Genomic DNA, 19996 nt, shown 5'->3' on the forward strand with positions numbered 1-19996 from the left:
CAGCCACCATGTGCAGTACAGGCAAAACTAAAGCATTTGACAGGCAGTTTTATAAACTGACAGAGTAGATGAGACAAGAAGTTGGCATTGTCAGTAACCAGAAGAAAAACACCAGTAAGAAACTAAGAAGAACAAATTATTTTTTCAGAGAAAAGCTGATTTTTACTTGCTACTCTAACAGCTGGCATTTACAATTACTAAATGATTTGGGGATACTTTTTCTCCATTTTCCAGTTATAGTCTTCTCCCAGAATAATCACTTCATCTCCCCTGTTTGTGGAGGCCTTTTCAGATTGCAAAATTGGAAAGAAAAAAACACTTAAAAATAGAAAGATTGTGAATAAGCTCACAGAAACTAGTGGGTTCAATGGTGGCAGAGGCCTAAATAGTATTTTAAAGTAATTTTTAAACAGCAACGTGCCTTTGCCCCTTTATAATCAGAATTGTCAAAAGAGCTGCATTAGAGTTACAGAATCTTGGAAAAATAGGGTTGAAAAGAACCTCCAGAAGTCAACTAGTCCAATCCCCTGCTCAAGGCATCCCATATAAGTCCTGGTCTAACCAATTCTTAAAACTATGCCATCAACCCTCTCATGTAACTACAAGGTATGCTGCAAGATATCAAAACCTCCTTAACCTGCCACAGGTAAAGGAGGGGGATGAGGGCTGTCAGTGTCCTGCTTCTGCCAAGGTTATTAAAGTGAATTTGAGAGATCCAAGGAGGAGGGCCATGCCCCCACTACAGAAGGTGGCATCCTGTGTATATGGACATGGAATAGGAGAGCACCTGATACAGCTGGAGCTTTGGCACATCAACATTACTATATGATCTCATTGGGATTCTTTTTCCTTGTACACTACAGCTATGACATCACCAATTCTCATAAGATTTCATGACCCAGTGAATAAGCCATTTCTCAGAATTGTCTGCATTGCTCATTATGACTGCAATTATGTAACAAAACTCTCTGAATACCATGCAGTTATTGCAGTTATTAATCATTTAGGTTTTGTTTCGAGTCCTTGCTCTGTAGCTTGCTCAATAGATGTATTATTCCACAAACTGAATGTCAAAGCTAAACACATGTCTGCAAATCTACTGTTTTAAGGGCTTTTCAACATAATTTACCCTTTCAGTTTATATTTTGATAATCTGCAAAAAAAAGAGAGAGAGAAGAAAGCTCATGTCAATATAGTTGCTGACCTTTGCAGTAAATAGAAGACAGTTCTTACCAGTAAACAACTTGGCAAATAAGAAACCTGTTTTGCTGGAGCTTGGAATACTCCCTGCTTAAAAAGCCAGGTTCTGCATACAAATGAGCTCTTATAGATAATCAGAGATATGTAGGCACATTTGGAAATAATAAAAAACCCGCTAAAGTTGAGATGTTTAGGAAATGGTTATTCAAGCCAGCAATTCTTATGCAGAGCATTTTTCATAGCAATTTATTTTGAAAATTTGTTGCATTTAAAGGGTGGGGTTCAGGGGAAAGGGGAGAAATCCTATCAACTATAGCACTTTATGAAGCACTTAAGAAAGGACTCTATTTTACAATTATACCTCATAAAACAAAGTCTTGCAACCACCTTGCAGGACCTCACATAATTCCAACATTCTCTGCTGAACAGAACCAGTTGCAGGCTCAGACCATACCTGAGTATTGGCCCATTCCCCAATTAAATCTCAAATTTCTCATTTCAGAATGTCTGGGGTATTCTTTCACAGCTCTAAATCTAAGCTACTTAGCCCACATTGCCTTGTTAACATTTGCTACAGTTCATATACATACAATCGCATGTGTTTAAAAAAAAAGTTGTCAATGTGACTTACAAAAGGCTCATACAAAGCACACACGCTAAGTTTTCTTTAGTTTAGCTATATACATTGGTCCCCACGCTTTCCCCCGTTCTGGGAGGACTAACAGTTCATATTGCTGGGCACTGCTGGCAAGAGCGAACTCATGGGAAATGGCACTAGCCATTTCTCTTATGTCTACAGGCAGAATATTGCTGCAGGAGTTTAGGATTTGGGTTGTGACGTCACTGTTTTCTGCCTTTGAGAGGGTGCATGTAGAATAGACCAGTGTTCCTCCAGGACGCAAGGCTTTAATAGCAGACCTGTAAGCAATCAAAAAACAGGTTCATATTACTTAGGCATATTCAACTGAACAAGTGGCTGTAAATCAAAACACAAACTGCAGGAAACAGACTTTCATCACATGGTGTAAACTGAGCATTTTAGGAAGAATTCAGAAAGTTACTTGTGATGTGTTCTGCTTTCATATTTGCTTATGCATTTCCCATTCTCTTGCAATATTCTTCCAGGATTACAACAACTTGGAAAAAGTAGATGTACTCTGTAATGCCGCGTAACCTTTATAATCATTATGGTTCTAAAGTTTAAACAGGACTCTATGGCTAGGGACAGAAATGACATATAAACTGGTATAAGTGATAAGAAATCAGTTCAAATATGTAACACAGCAGAAGTTCAGTGGATGTAAACCGCCATTAAAATGGCCAAATCCAGTTTAAGATAAATATGGATGGATGCAGCATCAGGTTTCACTAATTTATGTTAAGTCAGTTTACTGAACTTCTATCCCAGATCCCCTTCTAGATTCAACTTAACTCACAGTCCTACCACCATCCCACAATGCTTTGTACCTCCCCTGCAAACCCCACCTCACAGGGTGGGTAGTTTAGATTTGGTCCAAGCTGTCTGCTACAGCCAAGCAGGGAGGAATGCTCTAGCATCTCCCTAGCCTGAGCCACTGCAGGCACATGGCTGCATTTCTGGAATCAAAAGTGAACGTCTGTTCACTTGCTTATCAGTTTAATCTATGCACTTAGACCAGGGACAGGCAAAATCTGGCCCTTGGGCTGAGTCCAGCCTGCCAGGCCATTCTATCTGGCCCACAGGGCCCCTAAAAAGTTTAGAAAATTAATTATTATCTGGCCCTGGCTCCTTGTCAAAGATGACAAGGCACCAGCAGCAGCAGGACCCAGGGGGAGCTGGTGGCAGAACCTAGGGGCAGTAGGACCCAGCAGTCACAGCAGCAATGCCTGCCCAGCTCCACCCTCCCCCTAGCCCCCAACCAGAAGCCTGTGTCTAGCATTCCCTCTGCTAGGCAGAAGCTTTTGGCCTGGGGAGAGGACCACGGGCGATCGCCCCAGTCTTTGGAGCTGGGTGGTTCCTGTTGCATCCTGTGGTCTGGCAATGCAGCTGGGAACCATGTAGTGCCAGAGTGGCCAGCAGGTGGTAGAACGGGTGGGGAGAACCAGCAGTGGTGGATGGTAAAGCAGAGAAATGGCGGTTGCAGCAGCAGCAGGCAGGTGCGGAGTGGCAGTGGGCAGAAGCACAGTGACAGTTGGATGGAAGCGCAGGGCCAGGGCTGGTGGGGACCCAGGGTGAGGCACCAAGAGCACAGGGCTTGGGCTGGCTCTGCCCCCTCCTTGCTGGCGCATCTGGGCCTGGCTCCACAGACCCCTGCCAGCCCATGCCCATGGTCCTGCTGCCCTGCCCTGGGCCCTGCTGACCCTGGCCCCGGGGCACCAGAGTGGGCCCTGTGCTACAGCCCGTTGCCACCTGCACCCCCCGCAACCGCTGCTGCAACCGCCATTTCCCCACTTTCTCACCTGCCCCTGCTCCCCACCCCTGCCAGCCACTGGCACCACATAGTCCCTGGCTGCATTGCTGTGCAACCAGGAACTGTGTGGTGCTGGAGTGGCCAACGGGCTGGGGGGCAGAGAAGCAGTGGTGGTGAGCAAGAAGTTAGGGAAGAGGCAGGAGAAGGGCAGTGGTGGCAGCTGGGGGGTGGAAAGTGGCAGTGATTGGGTAGGCAGGAGCATGGGGCCCCAGGGCCAGGGGTGGCAGAAGCACGGAGCCCAGGCTGGCAGAAGTGCTGATAGGAGCTCCACCTGCCATGGGCCCTGACGCCTCACAGTCTGCTGCTGCCGCTGGCGACAGGGACTGTGGGCACCCACATCCCCCATGTACACCCCAGATACCATTCCCCTCCACGCATGCCAAAGCCCTCCCCAGCCACCCTCCCCACACACACTCACAGTCCCCCACAAACTCCATACCCACCCACACCCCATATATCCCCCCCCACACACACATACCCCTCACACCTATCCAGCTCCCCCACAAATCCTACACTCATACCCTCCCCCACACCCCTCATACACACATACCCACAGCCCCCCACAAACCAATACCCACCCACCCACACCTCCCACACTCCCCCCACAATATACAAGAGTAAGACTTCATTTTAAACTATTATACAATCACCTCTATGTACACTACACAAACGCATGTAAATCAGGACAAAAATATTTTTTGAAATCAAATTAATGAATGTTGTAGTAGATGTTTGATTTTTAGAATATGATTTGGTATTTTTCTGGTTCCGAGATGGGAAACCCCCCTTGCGAAAAGGAGTACTTGTGGGGACAAGGGGAGGCACTTCTGGTGGCAAAGGTTAGGAGTTAGGGGGTGGGACTTGCAGTCCCAAGATGGCAGCCAGGGCATGAGGCATCTGTCAAGGGGTGGGGCTACCCATGCGGCCCTCGACAGCTTGCCAAACCTCATTAAGTGGCCCTCCAGCTGAAATAATTACCCATCCCTGGCTTAGACTAACCTGAGAAGACTGAATTGATTCAGCCTCGGGCTTTTTGACCATCTGTACTTACTTAGCCTAAGGATCCTGGTTTTCAAATATGATCAGGAAGAGGCAAATGTCTAATTTGCACATGGAAGTGTTGCAGCTACACATACAAACTAGTTAACATCACAGCAGATTTGTTGAGTAAATATTTAGTGGGTCATTTGGGGGCTCAAATACCTCTTTTTTTTAAAGGAAAGAAAAGGGAACCAGGAATTGCAATAACCAGGATGCAACTATTAGGTGTGCAGTTTTGCAAACATTTCTGCAAACCAAACTTGTCACTTCACTTGCAAGCTACACCCCTGTTGCCTCCCCTTGCAATTTCCCTACTACGGATGAAAAACTTACATGTTTAATAATAACCCACATTTAAGATCCAAACCTACAGCTTTTTCATGCATTTAACAGTCACAGCAACTTTTAAAAAATGTAATCAAACTTATCTAATTGCCTGAAAATGAAAATCATTAATACATACATGTGCATTTTTTAAATAAAAAAACCAGTAATTATATGTACTCCCTATGTTACACAACTCAATGACCAAACCTAAGAAATGGGAGCTGTTTACCTTCCTTAAAGCAGCGTTCTGTCTTACTATACGGGGTAAAATACAGTACATTAGAGTGTTGAAATGACATATGTATGGCATATTTAACTGCCACAGCCTAAGTGCTATGTGAATACAGAAAAAATATGACACAAATTAATCTATTTTTAACAGCATGCTTTAAGCCTGGCATTACTAAAATGCTTAAAGGAGTTGAAGGCAAAGGTAACCTTTAGGTAAAGGTATTCTGGCTGGTTAAACTAATCTTGCTTTATCATCTCTTCTAGCCATTTCCACCCTGAAAGCTCCACAGACTAATTTATGAAGTATTATGTAAATGGATCACTTCACAGTTGCTTCTTGGGGCTGAAACGGGACAAATACTCAAGTGTGCATAAGGTCAAACAGAGATTACTAAAGAACCCCTCTCCTGCTTAAAAGGACAATGGAGTCTCAGGAATTTTAATATAGTCACTTTTTGGAATAGGACACACGTGCCAAGGTAAACACCCCAACATTTGTAAATGTACCATGGAATTTTGATAGGTGCAAGTGGTCAGGTCAATTGAGAAGCAGTGATGATTCCAGAACTGAAACATGGAACAAAAAGCACTGTGATGTGTAGGCAATGCAATGAAGATGTGAAGATCAGATTAACTCCAAAGCACTGACCAAGGAGGATATACAGAGAATAATTAACAAGAGAACAGGAAATCAGAAAATGTTGATTGACTGAAGACTGGGACAGGGAAGACAAAAATTATGGCCACTGGCAGAACAGATGCAGAGGCAGAGATCAGAATTAGAGACAAAAAACTAGAACAAGTGGAAAAATGTGCATACCTGAAAGAATTAGTAGGAAGAGGTGGAATTATGAAGATGACATAAAAAAAGAATGAAAAACGCTACAAAGCAAGCAAGGAGCAGATGCAAGACACGTGTCACACTGATACGGTTTGAAGGGGTTGGAATGCTTAAGCATGAGAGAAACCAGTGAACAAAAGATGTTGACAGAAGAAGTGAGCTGGAAGAAGAGAATACTGAATTTCAAGACTGCAGAAAATAAATGATGAGACAGAAAGCAACTAGGATGAGAAATAACATTGGCTGCTTTCAGACGTTAAAAAAAAAGTGGTGCTTTACTATAAAATTCTGCACACTTCCACAATGAGCCCAGCACATGCCAAGAGGCATTGCGTTAGTTGGACCTAGCTTGCCTGAGGTCTGTATAGATTGGGGCTATGGTGGGACTTTCTTGGCGCTTTTATCTAAAACCCCACTGAAGCGCCCAATCTATAGAGACACTGTGGAGGCAGGTGGAAGTAATGCGCTCTACTTCTGGTAAAGCACATTTATTTATATACATTTTTAACACCTGTGCGCAGCCATTGTTACAGAAGATTCAAGAAAGACCGTTGCAATAGTTGGGCCAAGCATCAAAAAAGACCTGAAAAGTGTATTGTATACAGCAAAAAACAAAACTAAACAAAAGGAAGCTGGAGAATGCACTGAGTGGTCACAGCTAAAAATGACCTAAACAAAAAAGATTTAAGGATGAGAGAAACTTGAAGATGGTAACACAGAAGACAGCAATGTAAAGACTTCATTCAACGCTGTTGCTCAGCATAGTTACACCTGAGCATGTGGGTATTAAAAAAAAGTGGGGTGTGGGGAAGGAGCTGAGCTTCAGTTTTCTCTCTCTTCTGGAAGATGTCACCTGCAGAGACCCTGTTTTCTGCTGACGTAGGAACTCAGTGAAGAATGCCATCAGTGCCGGCACTGTAGGGCATTAAAGATATTCCAGCCTCTGCTCTAACTCATGGCAGATTACATAAAGCGCCATGAGTTTGAGTGCCCCCCTGACCCAAAAGACATTTGCTTGTTGGGTTTGGGAGTAGTGGGGATCAGGCCTGCCTGCAGGCAAGCAGCCAACCGAGGAGCGGCTCCTCTCTCTAGCCAAGGAGCCCCCAGCAGGAAAGTGGTGGGGTAGAGAAGGGGGAAGCCAGCAGCAGCGAGCTGTTGGCTGGGGTTTGCCTGGCCTGAGCTGGAAGGGTGGGGGTGGGGGGGAGGGGGATCATGAGGTGTGGGGGGGTCCAACCCACCCAGCCCCTCCAGCTATGGCTGGGCAAACCCCAGCTGGCAGCTCACTGCTGTTGGTGCCCTCCTTCCTTTTTCCCTGACAGCCCTGGGGATTGTGCAACAAATTAAACCTAGGGAACACATGTTCCTCAGGTGCTCTGAAGTAGAGTGCCTTCATCTGAAACCTCATGTGATAATGGTTAATTTTTCATGCAATTGGCCACTTTAAAAAGTGATCTGTATCCACATAGGTGTGCCATGGCATGGCTGTAGAGTGTTTCAGGGGGGCAATCCCACAAAAAATATAATTGCTTTCTGCTTCATTTGTGTTCCTTATAGGTCTCTCTTCCACAAAACTTGCATCTAAGATGTAATAGGACAGGTCACATTCATGGGACAATAAATTCAAAGAATTCATAAGATGTTTAGTGCAAATAGGAACAAGTGTTGTATAGCATTTCAAAAAATGCACTACAGTGGGGAAGATTTTTTTTTAAATAACATCTTCAATATTTAAAAGAATCAAGACATATTTTTGGCATTGTGTTTTCCCAAACAGAGTGTGCCAAGTCATGTTTATATCCTGGAAGAGTAATTATAAAGCAGTATTAAGCCGAGTGATTTGTTCAAAAGGATTACTAAAATGGCAGGTTAAATTCCACAGTTGGTGACCAGGAAGAGGTGCTCAGTGTAGTGACTACTAGTGGATCAGCAGTGCCAACCCAGAATCAGAATATGTATAGGAAGGAAAGCAAACTTGGAATAAAAGTTTGGGCATTTCAACACAAGGGGGGGGGGGATGTTCCCCCATGTATACGGAAACGCTCAATAAAGGCAATTTCTATCCAAATCCAAAAGGGGGCTCAGAGTAAATCAGTTTCAAGCACCCCTGTAAAGAAAGGGAAGCTCTGACCAAGCAAAGTTCAGGCGGCACTGGAGTAGCAACTGTTTTAGCAAGTAACATATTTTGGTATAGTTACCCAAATGATTCTTCCCATTTAGAATCCACTCACCTCACTCCCTTCTCTCCACTAATCTTTCTGAATTAAACAATGAATGTACTGCTTGCTGTGGTTTACTCTAGTGCATCACCAAGAGAAGTCTGGGTAGTTAACTTCCAATCTTTCTTTTCTCCACACAGCTCTCAGCAAGAAAATAAGGAAAGTACTAATGTTGGACCAAATCGCACCCTATAACTTTTCTGCCCCCCTCCCTCACCACATCCATTTTCCTCTCCAGCTTCTCTCCATTTGCCTTTATGTCTCTACAAACAGAGGTTTTATCAGCTGGCAAAAGTAAATGAGGTGTGGGCAGGAGTGAAGCTGCTGCTGGCTAGCCAAATCACCAAACAAAGGGCAAGCAGATAAATTAAAGCCAAATGACTAAAAATCAAAACAGGCAGCCAGCCACAAATCCCTGACGCTTTTTAGACTCTTTCAGAGAAGTGCTGTAAGTTAAATAACATTCTCTTTAGGACAAACTAGATCAACTTTTTTTTCCTTTTTTTTTTTTTTTAATGCCTTTGTTGGATGCTTGTTCTTCTTGGTTTTCATCCCAGCATTTGTAATTTATCCTTCTGAAATTAGTTTGTTAGGGCTCAATTGGCAGCATGGCTTTCTAATCTAGATGACTGTGTGGTGAAGTGTCTCCTTAGAATTGGACTATTATCTGACACTACAGACCAGCATTTTGAGGGGAGCAGCACTGCACAGTTAAACTATGAACTTTGCTTGGGTGGGGGCAAGTTTGCATATAATACAAATACTATAACGCTAAGCAAAAATTCAAGGAAAACTCCTATGCCCTGGCAAACATTATTGCTTGCTCTAAGACAACCTCTATTTGGATAGATACTATGAAAACAAAGAATTTGTGAATGCAGTGCACTGGTAGGCAGTCCCTCCCACAGGCATCTGGGAGGATTATGTAAAAAGAGTGCAAATAGGATTATGTATGGTATCTTAACCAACATGATTAAAAGGACTGAAGGGAATGCTGATATTTGAGGTAATGCCATACTTGCAGTTCTCTGCTGCTACGCAAAAAGAGGAAAGACAGGGAAAATGAAGGGAAAACACTGACAAACACTTGCACTTTGTTCAGTGGTTTAAGGAGAACTTGTCTCTAAATATGTATTACAGGCAGTCCTCAATTTACAACATTTCGAGTTACAACGTTTATAAATTGACACCGTTTCAACTTCCTGCAGTCAGTTTCGATTTTACAACGCTTGATCCGACGCCACACCATGCCAGCGAACAAGTTCGCTGCATTGCCCATCTCCCTGGGGAACATCTGTCCAAACTTCCTTGGACACTTTCCTTAAGAAAGCAGAAAAGACTCCAGAAAAACCTGCAGCCAAGACTCCTGAGAAGACTCCAGCGAAGAGCCCTTCAAAAAGTCCAGCAAAATCACCTCAAAGAAGTCCTTCCAAATCAATACGATTGCTATTTACAATATAAATACATTAATGTAGATATATTACTCATTTATAATTGATCGAGTACAAAATTCTTGGTTATTTTTGGTGAAAATAAGGTATCGGGCCTTGGTTCAGGAACCAATCCCCCATTTATAACATTGCTTCTTATGAGAAAATTGGTTCCAAGTTACAACGTTTCAACTTAAGACGCGGTTTTCAGGAACCAATGTGTTGTTAAGTCCAAGGACTGCCTGTACTTTCATTAGTTGTGCCTAGAGGCTTCTACTAATATTTTGACCACTCTGTGCTAACCACAACAGTAAGACAGCCCACACCCCAAACAACTGACAGTACAAAGAAGATAGGAAAAGGAAGTACTTAGAACTTATTTAATACCTAAAACTGGGGCACAAAGATTAAGTAATTTGCCCAAGGTAACCGAGTGTAGAACACATCTGCAAACCGAACATATGTTCCCAAACACAAGTTCAATGCTTTACTCACAAAATCACCCTTTATTATGGTTGGTTTGAAACTAAATGGTTAAATTTTAATTGGTAATGACACCTCATCCATGAATATGCAGAGGAGCAGAATTATGAAAACAGGCATGGGCACATGAACAAATTACTGCAAGGCAAACCAGGGTGCCAACTCACTGTACTTCAGTTATTCCGCAGTATTTGCTGGTGTTAATGTGAGACACAGTAAATGCACCTACAGTAAATAAGGTAGTTTATTCCCACTTTCAGAGAGATGTAAACTACTTATTACTGCAGGGTAAAAACATGCACATGGACAGTTACCATGGATTATCTGTAAAATTATATACAACCTTATCTCAGGTTGTTTGTTGGTTACAACTGAATAGTAAATGTAATGATTTTGTTGCTAAACATGCAGAATTTCTTACATTTCTCTCTTCCTGGAAGATTTCAAAGCGACTTATTAGCTCTTCACCCACCACTGAAACACAGCCAGCAACAAGGAGTGGAAGCCACTGTTTAGTTGTACAGAGAAAGAACGCCAGGCAAGAGTTTAGGAAACAAGAGTTTCACCAGCTGAAACTATACAGAGAATTCTGTAGATAAAATATAAAACCCGAACTAGAGTTGTGCTATAACTTCTGCCGTGACATTAGTGAAAAGTGCCAAGAGATCTTCTGTAACTGCAAGTGGTCAGGACCTTGGCCAAAAAACAGTCACCCTCTCCAGCACAAAGTCCCCACAACAGTATGCTGGAGCACTGATTCAGACGAAAGATGAGCACCTTTGGAATGACCAACATGATTCCTCACAGAAGATCTTTGAAATCTTGCACCATAAAGGAGGCAGCTCTGAGCCTGCTTAGCTTGTAGGTTTTGACAGAATCCTGCTCTGCAACAGTCAGACTGCAGAATGCAAAATTGTTTTCACTTTGTGCCTAATTCAGGAACTGAGACATCTAAAGGGATTACTTCACTCTGCCAGGGTTACAAGAACGGTGCAGCAGTGAGTTCATACACTAAGAATTCAGTCGGGCCAGGTACCAAGTACCTGAAACTACCAATCAAACCAATGGCTGATTAAAATTCAAATCAAAATCAAACAGAAGCTGAAGACACTCAGCACCCGTTATGAGGTGCTCCGTACCTTTTGAACTGACTTAAAATCTATAGCTAAGTTATTTATCTGCACATGTACTACTTTAAAAAAATATACGTGATTGAAACAAAAGCTGTGCCACAAGGGCCCCCAAATACTTTTTTTTTAAGCTGTGGTATATTGCTTTAGAATAATTAAACTGTATTTTCATTTGCTCATAGTGGGACAGCTTCCTCTCATCAGGTTGATTAATTGAATGCAAGTCAATCCTTATTAAAGCATAAATCTAGTGACACTAAATTTAATTTCATAAATTAAAATCTAAGTTCACCTCCTCATGAAACTGGATGTTTTTCAAAAAGTATCAATCAGCACCGAAGTGGAGTAACTCTGAAAGGAATCCTGGTTTCTTTCGACTGAAGCCAGAGTTCAATGCAGGAGTAAAAACACCGATATAAACATTAAAATAATACTGTAAAATAAATATATATAAAAACAGGTGTTTAAAAATTACTTAAAAAAGAAAACTGTGATTTCATTAGCAAGGGTGGGCATCTGCTACTCTGTGCTGCAGAGAATTACACTTTTTGTTTTATGTAAAACTGTAACCATTGATGAAGGTACGATTGAAAGACTAACAAATTACTAATACTGAAAGGTGACCTATATAACGCAGCCTGTAACAGAAGCTTTAGTCTGCCAACTAAATGCCCACACACCACTTCAGAAAAGTCATACTGTGAAAATGTGGAGCTTTTGAGGCTACATATGATTTAGAGTTGGAATTTATTTGTATTAGGTTCTTAAAGAGAAGTGGGTAAGACTCACGTCATCCATTAACATACTTCATTCACAGTTTCCTGGCATGTTATAAGATATTCTTTTCTAGCACACCTTGTGTATATATATGATGAAAAATTACAACAGATGGTGTTAAATTTTATAAATCGGGCAGGGGGAGGGAAGCATGCTTAGCTGCAAAATTAAATCCTTCCTTTGGGTGGGGGATGTGACTTTAGGAGATATCAGAAAACTGCAATTTATGGGACCTGCTACACTATTAAATACTCTGAGCAGTTTAATAACGTTTTTAAATCACCAAAGGCCTGGAACTGCAATAGCTGGAAACTGCAGATTAGACTGTTGTACTAGGCATTGCTAAACATTTATTTGTAAAATAGTATACAACAGGCCCCTTACACTTCAATATTGGAGAGATTTCAGGATGAATTTAGTGATCCTAAAATTGTTACTGTTGGTAGTTTAGGCTAGGCAGTGTGGCAAGTGGGCAGGAACCACACACAAGCTTTCACAGACAGATGTGCTTGCACATCCCAGTCTAATCTGCAGTTTCCAGGCACCTCCTCTGGACACTTCTGGATGCTTATCTTGCTGGGATCCTTTAACCCTAGCTGACTTCCTGCCCCTTGGGCAGGGGGCTGGACCTGATGATCTTACAAGGTCCTTTCCAGCTCTACTGTCTATGAAATCTTTTGCTGTCTATAAAATTTCCAAAGACTGAAGTGTCACTCCTTTTTTACTAAGTACCTCTTAGGAAGGAAATTAAATAGTGTACATTACTACACTGAAGGAGTCAAAGATGGAAGAGATCTGTTAAGGTCATTTAATCCAACCCTCCACAAGGCAGGATTGTTGGATAACAAGTTTAAAGACTTTGAACAAATCTAACAAATGGTCCATGTTTTATTTAGTGCAAGCCTCAAGATTAACAGTAAATTAAACAGGTTAAAAAAGAGATACAAAAAATGAATTAGAAAAAAAAAAAAAAGGAAAGCAAAGCAATAAGATTATTTCAATATCTTACAAGAAAAATAAAAAAGATCTGTTTCAGATACATGTACTTCAATGACTGAAAAAAAAAAATCAGAATAGTTTTAAATGTCACTAAAACTTATGTTATCAAATGCCGAAAAGGGATATTTCACACTGAAATAAATTAAACAACGTGATAGGTTGCCATTTGGTTCCCTTTTTTAAGCCTTGGCTTTTCAAACACAACCTTTTAAAAAAGGCATATAATAAATAGCTATCAAAACAACATTGGGATATAATTTCTTATTGCAAATCCCACTTCCCTAACCCACTTTTTCGGTACATGATTATATGTTCCACATCTTGTTGGAAGGGTCAGCATTAATTATATCACTAATATAAACATTTTTGGTGTTAAAAGAAAAGAAAGATAACTGGTTTCAAGGCAAGTTACAAAAATACTGTAACACTTCAACAGTGCCATCTTTTGGTCACTGGAAGAGAGGGGTTTTTTTCCTCCCTTTAATACCCAACACTGGTTTTGATGAGAAGTAAAGCAATCAATCCCTACTAAGCCAGTCAAGCAGCAAATCATCTCAAGTCCTATATTTACCTTCTTCCTCCATCCCTTTTTTTATTTTAGATTAATTAGATCACGCATTTTCCTCTCTTTCCTTTAAAAAAAAAAAATCAAACTGAGCTGAGCCACTGTAGGGTCACGCTGCTTATGTATTTTTTTTCTTTTTGGCAAAAAAAAATCACGCTGAGAAGGCTAGGGAAATCCCTCCTGTATACAATTCCTAATATACAATGAGCTATAATGAGAGGTGACAGCACAGCACAGGGGATCGTGACATAAGCACAAGCATTCGCTCTGTGCCCCAGGCACAATGTGCACAGTTACTGTCTGTGTACAGTAAGCTTTGCCATTGTAGAGACAGTGCAGTTCCAAACAACAACATGCAAGAGAGTCTTTCAGCTACGTTAGAGTTTGGTATACACAGCAACCATCTTTTTTTCCACATGCACAGTTCACTATAAACAGGAAGCATTTTTCATCCCCCCCTCCCCAATTTCTATGCCTAGTTGCACAAAAATGCTCAAAAGACCAGCAGACTTTCTTGCCATGAATAAAGTTAAATATATATATTTAAAAAACAAATCTTAGCAAAAGTTTCTGAGCCATTTCTTTACTCTGAGGAAGGCAATTCATCTTGCTAATAAAGAGCCAGAAGCTCTGTACTAGACAGACAATGAGCTTTCCTTCCTGCTCCCCAGAAATACTGCACAACATTCAAACATTCAGTTTCCATATTAATTGCTAAAACTGCCTTGCATGCACCCAGGCTGGGTGTTCACACTGTCAGAATCACAAATGGCAATGCTATTTGTAATTAAAAAAAAGAACCCTCCAATAACCGGAAGCATTCCAGTGTGCTGCAGTGACAAAAACACTCAGGGAAAAGACCTGAGGAAGGGTACAGAGCTCATCTATGTCCTTCCCAACTATACAGCTGGTCAAATAAAATATAATCGCCTACTAAAATCCTTACCTCTTGCAAACATCTTTTAGTTATTTAACCATCATGGAAGTGTATTTTGCAAGCTTTTAGATGGCTAAGCTGAACAATTTTTAAAATTATTATTAATTCTAAAAGCCGCTCCCCTCTCAATTCATAATTCATGCAAGGCAAAAGCATCGCTGTCTCTACTAGACAATGGAAAACAAAAAGACTCTAGGGCCATATCCACACATGCAGACATGTGTGTCTTGTGGCGCCACAGACTACACACATTGCACGTTACACTGTGTGTGGCACTGCTAATTTGCAGTACAGAAGCAAAGTGTGCTACGGGGATTTCCTGGTAACAGCCTCCCCCACAGAAAGAAAGCAGTGCAAAGCAGGTTAAAATAGTGTACGCTGGGACACATGCAGAGACGGGGGAGCAAGCAGCCCTGGGCTCTAGGAGCACCTGTGCAGATTCTCCCGTTTGCAGAGAGACATGCCCGGGGAATCCAATTTGGGATGCACCTCTGCAAACAGGGAATCCTTGTTGTACTGGAGTGGAAGGTACCTGACCCTGTGTGGTAACATGTGACGTCTGTTTCACTTAGTAGAGGATTTTTAAAAATTTAAGACTTGGAAAATTCTTAATTAACTTAATCCTTTTGAATATTAACAAGATTATTTCTTTAAATGAACATGCATCTCATCAATTAAGTATTTGCTTGCTATAACTTACCTGTATTGTTTAACCATTTATATTGTATATGTATTTCATTATTAAATTAGATATTAAAAAATATTTGCATATGTTGACCATTTAATTTTGGGGGTGGGTTCTGCAAACCTTGCTTGGCTCCCAGAATGCCTCTGGGGGTCAGTACCATGTTAATGTGGTGAAACTTCTTCCTGTATCCTAGATAACTTAAGTGAGTGGTACATGTATCCTAAGTGATTTACTCAAGATTATTGGGAACGTCAACCTTAGAACCAAGATCTGAACTTTATTCCCAGCTCTCAGTTACAAACTCAGGCCATCCATGTAAGCGTCTCACAGCAAGTAAGATTGTTTTATTAGCTCTGCTCATGAATGGTTGGCACACTTGAATGAGTCACTCAGCCTCTCTCTGGCTTTGTTTTATCACTTCCTACTTTCTCACTTGTGCTAGTAGGGGAATCCCTAAGCATTCAAAAGCATTCTAAGGTCATCAGATAAAGGACACCTTAGAAATCCAGTGTACTACTGAACCAAGTACTGATGTCACTGGGACTACGTATATACTTAACTAAATTAAACTTGAAGTTTTTAAGGTGGCACTGACAAGAAGGAACTTTAAAATGGGTTAATTTTACATATTCTAAAATCTAGGCAAGACAAAAATTAAGACTGTTGAATTTGCTGAACAGCAAATTTGCTGGAGAGAAGATTAATTAACACTTTTCTACTCGAAAACTGATCAAACACATACTGACCTACGAGTCCAAGTTTTTATTGCTGCTGCACTATATTACAGATCAGTACCCTTTCAGAAGATGCCATCTCCTCTTCCAGATTTAAGGGAAAATAAATTAAATTAAAGATATTTTGGAATGAAAGGTATTTTTTGTCTGCTTTTTTTTAAAAAAAAAAAACAAGCTCCTTGCTTTCAAGAGTTCTTCACTTTCAGTATTATAATCTGGAATGATTTATAAAAATTTGCAAACTTTCACTGAATGATATATGCTTCCTTTTGCTAGAAGTTCACAAATTGGATTTTACATGTCAAATACTGAAAAGAGAAAACTGAAAGAGGTCAGTCTTTTAAATGTGATTGATTTCTTCAAAGGAAACGGGTGACATGATGCATTACTGCAATAAGACACTCATATTTCTGTTATAAATCATAGGCTTCTGTTAGGCCTTTTTCTTCCAGAAGTCAGGCAAAACTATCTTGCACTGCTGCAGTGGAACTTTCCATAAAACAGGCTCTTTTTTGAAACCTTACTTTATTTCTCTCTCAATTTGCTTTGACAGCTATATACTTCTGAGGTGAAACATTGCACTACATTTAAAAGTTTAGTACTTGATCAATAACTATGAAACAATAGATTGCTATAGAAAGTATTTTTTAAAAGAAAAATATCTTCTAAATCTAGCTCCCAAAACATCTCCATTTTTCACATCATACTGTATTATTTAATTTTTTTGGCAATTTATCTTTTAAAAATGGTTTTGTGAAAAAATAGATAAGGGCAACAGCTTTATCAAGGGTAACCTAAACAATGGTAATGGGGGATAAGAATTTTCATGTGGCTGATGGCAAAAACTAAACAGCCATTCAAGTAATACACCTCAAGGAGTACTCTTTTTTAACCCACCCCAACAAAATATACTCAAACCAGATCTGCAAGGTATCATAGGGATTTCAATGGTTGTTTCATGGATAAAGAAAGCATTTCAGGTATTAGCAGTTTCATTTGTATTAAATTGCAAATGTGTTGCGACAACTTAATTTTAATTTTTTTTACTAAACCTGTTATTTACAGTTGTCCAGCTTTGAAGATTGAAAACTTTTAACAGCAGCCAGTAGCAGAGCAGTGAAATTAAAAACTAGTGGTCTGATCCTGAAAACCCATGAACACATGGGCTAACCTACTAAGAGTTCGTTAAATTCTTCCTGGAAACAGTTCACATAAGCAGTGAGGCAAGGAAAGTTAAGATCTCATGCCGCAACAATGTTACCTTACGCCTGATGACCAACCCTGATGGACAGCCTTGTGATCACATAGCTTTAAATTGTGAATTGCAAATAGTATTTCTGCTTCAAAGTAAAAAAAGGATAAGGCATGGTAAAAGCCTGTATTTGATAGGACTTAGAGACCACTTTTTAAAAAGCTTTTACAAGACAATAGGAAAGTGAGATTTAAAACTTTACTTAAAATAGGGAATAGTAGTAGAATCAATACTACCTCTAAATCAGAAAAAAATGAGAAAGAAATCAGAAAGAAATTTTTAAAATACTCCCTTCATATGCATTTTTTGTATTGTAATAGGCTGCTCTGGATCTTTCTGCAGTTGAAGCCCAAGTACTATGTGAAGCTGCAATGACATGGCTTGCCACAATCTCATTTAAATTAATCCTTTGCATTTCTCACCTTAGCAGCTGTATCTGTACAGCAGATAACACCTTCCTCTGAATTAGTCTAAGCCTTGCCTGCTGTACATCCGATGAAAACAACCAATTTCTGTCATTTGAGCAGGGGGCATCAACCAATATCTGTGTAGCCAACAAGTAAAAAAAAGAAGAACACACGCTGTAATGAAGCTAACTTACTTTCTTATATCCTATGCAGAACTGCACATAAATGTAATTTCAGCAAAAATGTGAAGTGGCTTGCTTTATTTTTTTTAGAAGCAGAAAGATCAATTAATTTGGGCTACTGACCTGTACATGCTTTTCAGAAAAATATACATTAATGACTGTTCCATGATCATTGAGCTGAACACATCCCACCTGGCCCCTCCCTCTTATTCACCTATTTACATGTCACCAAAACAGAATGGTAAGCACTGCGTGCTCTCCATAATTCAACAGCAAAGGGTTATGTGTGACATCATTTAACATGTGAACATAGATATGGGTACCGAGTTTCATTAGTTCAGTTTAGGGTACGTAGAAAACATGGACAGGACTCTTGTGTTTTCAACCTGGATGCAAAAAGCTGCGTGTCATACTGGGTCAGGCCAATGGTCTTGGCCCAGCATCCTGCCTCCAACAGTGGCAAGAATGGGTGTTAAGAAGGAAAGCATTGAAGCAGGTATAACTAGAGCAGGGGTGGGCAAAATGGCAGATGCAGCAGGCAGCAGACTCCATTTCCCAGCATTTCAAGGAGACCCTGAAGCACAGGGCTGTGACAGCGCTGGGCTGCAGAACAGGGGCTCTGCCCCAGCCCAGCCCTGTGCTGTCAGGGCCCTGCCATCCCAGGGTCTCCATGGAGACCAGCTGGGAGCCATGTGGGCGGCTGGGCACAGAACAGCTCCAGGCCCGGGATCTTGTGGCAGTGACAGCACAGGGTGGAGCTGGGGCAAAGCTGTGATCCACTCCCTTCGCGCCCCTGCTCACAGAACGCACTCACATCACAGGGTGTGTGGATGGAGGATCACAGCTCTGCTCCAATCCCAGTCCCACACTGTCACCGCCCCAAGATCCTGGGGTTTCCCTGGCTCCACTTGCCCCTCTCGCTCCTGGCCATGGCCCCATTCCAGATGCCCTGCCCATAGGTCCCACCCCTGGTGCACATCTCTGATCTAGAGTAATCTATATCCTGTTCATTACCCGCCCTAGCATCCACCATTGTTGGTTTAGAGATGCTAGAGGATACCGCTGAAACTGTTCTGTTGGATAGCTATTAATAGAGCTATTCTCCATGAATCTGTCTAGTTTCGTTGTGAACCTTGCCATACTATCTGTATCTACAACCTCTTCTGTCAATGAGTTTACAATTTAACTGGGCACTGAGTGAAAAAAGTACTTTCTCTTGTTAGTTTTAAACCCATCTTCTGCCAATTTCAGTGGGTGCCCCCTAGTTCTGCTATTCTAGGACTTGGTTAATAACTTGGTTCTCTCTTCACTCTGTCCACATCCTTCATGATTTTATATGCCTCTATCATATTGCCCCTCAAACATCTCCTTTCCAAACTTAAGGGTCCTAGTCTTTTTAGTCTCTCCTGGTACAATAGCTGCTTCATATCCCAAGATTATTTTGGTTGTCCTTCTATCTTTTCTAACTCTACCACATCCTTTTTGAGAGGCAGAGATGCACAATACTCAATATATGGGTGGACCAGGGATTTGTATAGTGCAGGCTTGTCCGCCAGGCGGCCCGCCAAGCCATTTTCTGTGATCCGCGGTGCTGTGATGGGAAACGAAAGTAAACACAGTTTACTTTCGTTCCCACCCATTGTCCCTCTCCCAGCCCCTCACCAGCTATCTAATGGCTGCTGAAGGGCTGGGGAAGGGACAAGGTTCCCACACGCACTGCGTCAGCTTGACGTTGCTGACGCGGTGCATGTGGGAAGAGGAGTAGCCATGTGCCACTCAGGACAGGATGAGCCCAGCCGGAACAGCAGGGGCTCAGCCGCACTTTCCCCCTACCTGCACTGGTCAGTCCCAAGCGGCACATGGCTCCCCCTCCGCCTCTGCTGGCTGGTGCAAACCTGGGCAGGTCTGTCCCATCCGGAGCAGCATGCAGCTGAAGCCGGCTTCCCATGTGCTGCTGGGGCTGGGAGGAGGCTGGTCGGGTCAGCACCGACTAGCAGAAGTGGCAGCAGAGCTGTGTGCTGCTCGGGACTGACTGGTGCAGACAGGGGGAAAATGCAGCTGAGCCCCTGCTGCTCTGGCCAGGCTCGTCCCATCCCGAGTGGCCCA

General features: G+C 41.7%; 1 protein-coding gene across 1 annotated transcript in view; it reads right to left on the reverse strand.

The window, feature by feature from the left end:
* NSUN3 (NOP2/Sun RNA methyltransferase family member 3) overlaps window positions 1-19996 on the reverse strand; it is a 72165-nt gene that overhangs the window by 32636 nt on the left and 19533 nt on the right. The window contains exons 8-10 of the mRNA XM_025216247.1: window positions 17724-17845; window positions 1832-2118; window positions 977-1153 (exon numbers count right to left, since the gene is read on the reverse strand). Of these exons, the coding sequence (XP_025072032.1) occupies window positions 1857-2118; window positions 17724-17845 (384 nt within the window). The 3' untranslated portion in view covers window positions 977-1153; window positions 1832-1856. The remainder of the gene's footprint in view (window positions 1-976; window positions 1154-1831; window positions 2119-17723; window positions 17846-19996) is intronic.

This window comes from Alligator sinensis, unplaced genomic scaffold, assembly GCF_000455745.1.
Source record: "Alligator sinensis unplaced genomic scaffold, ASM45574v1 scaffold1217_1, whole genome shotgun sequence".
In the NCBI taxonomy this organism is placed as follows: Eukaryota; Metazoa; Chordata; order Crocodylia; family Alligatoridae; genus Alligator; species Alligator sinensis.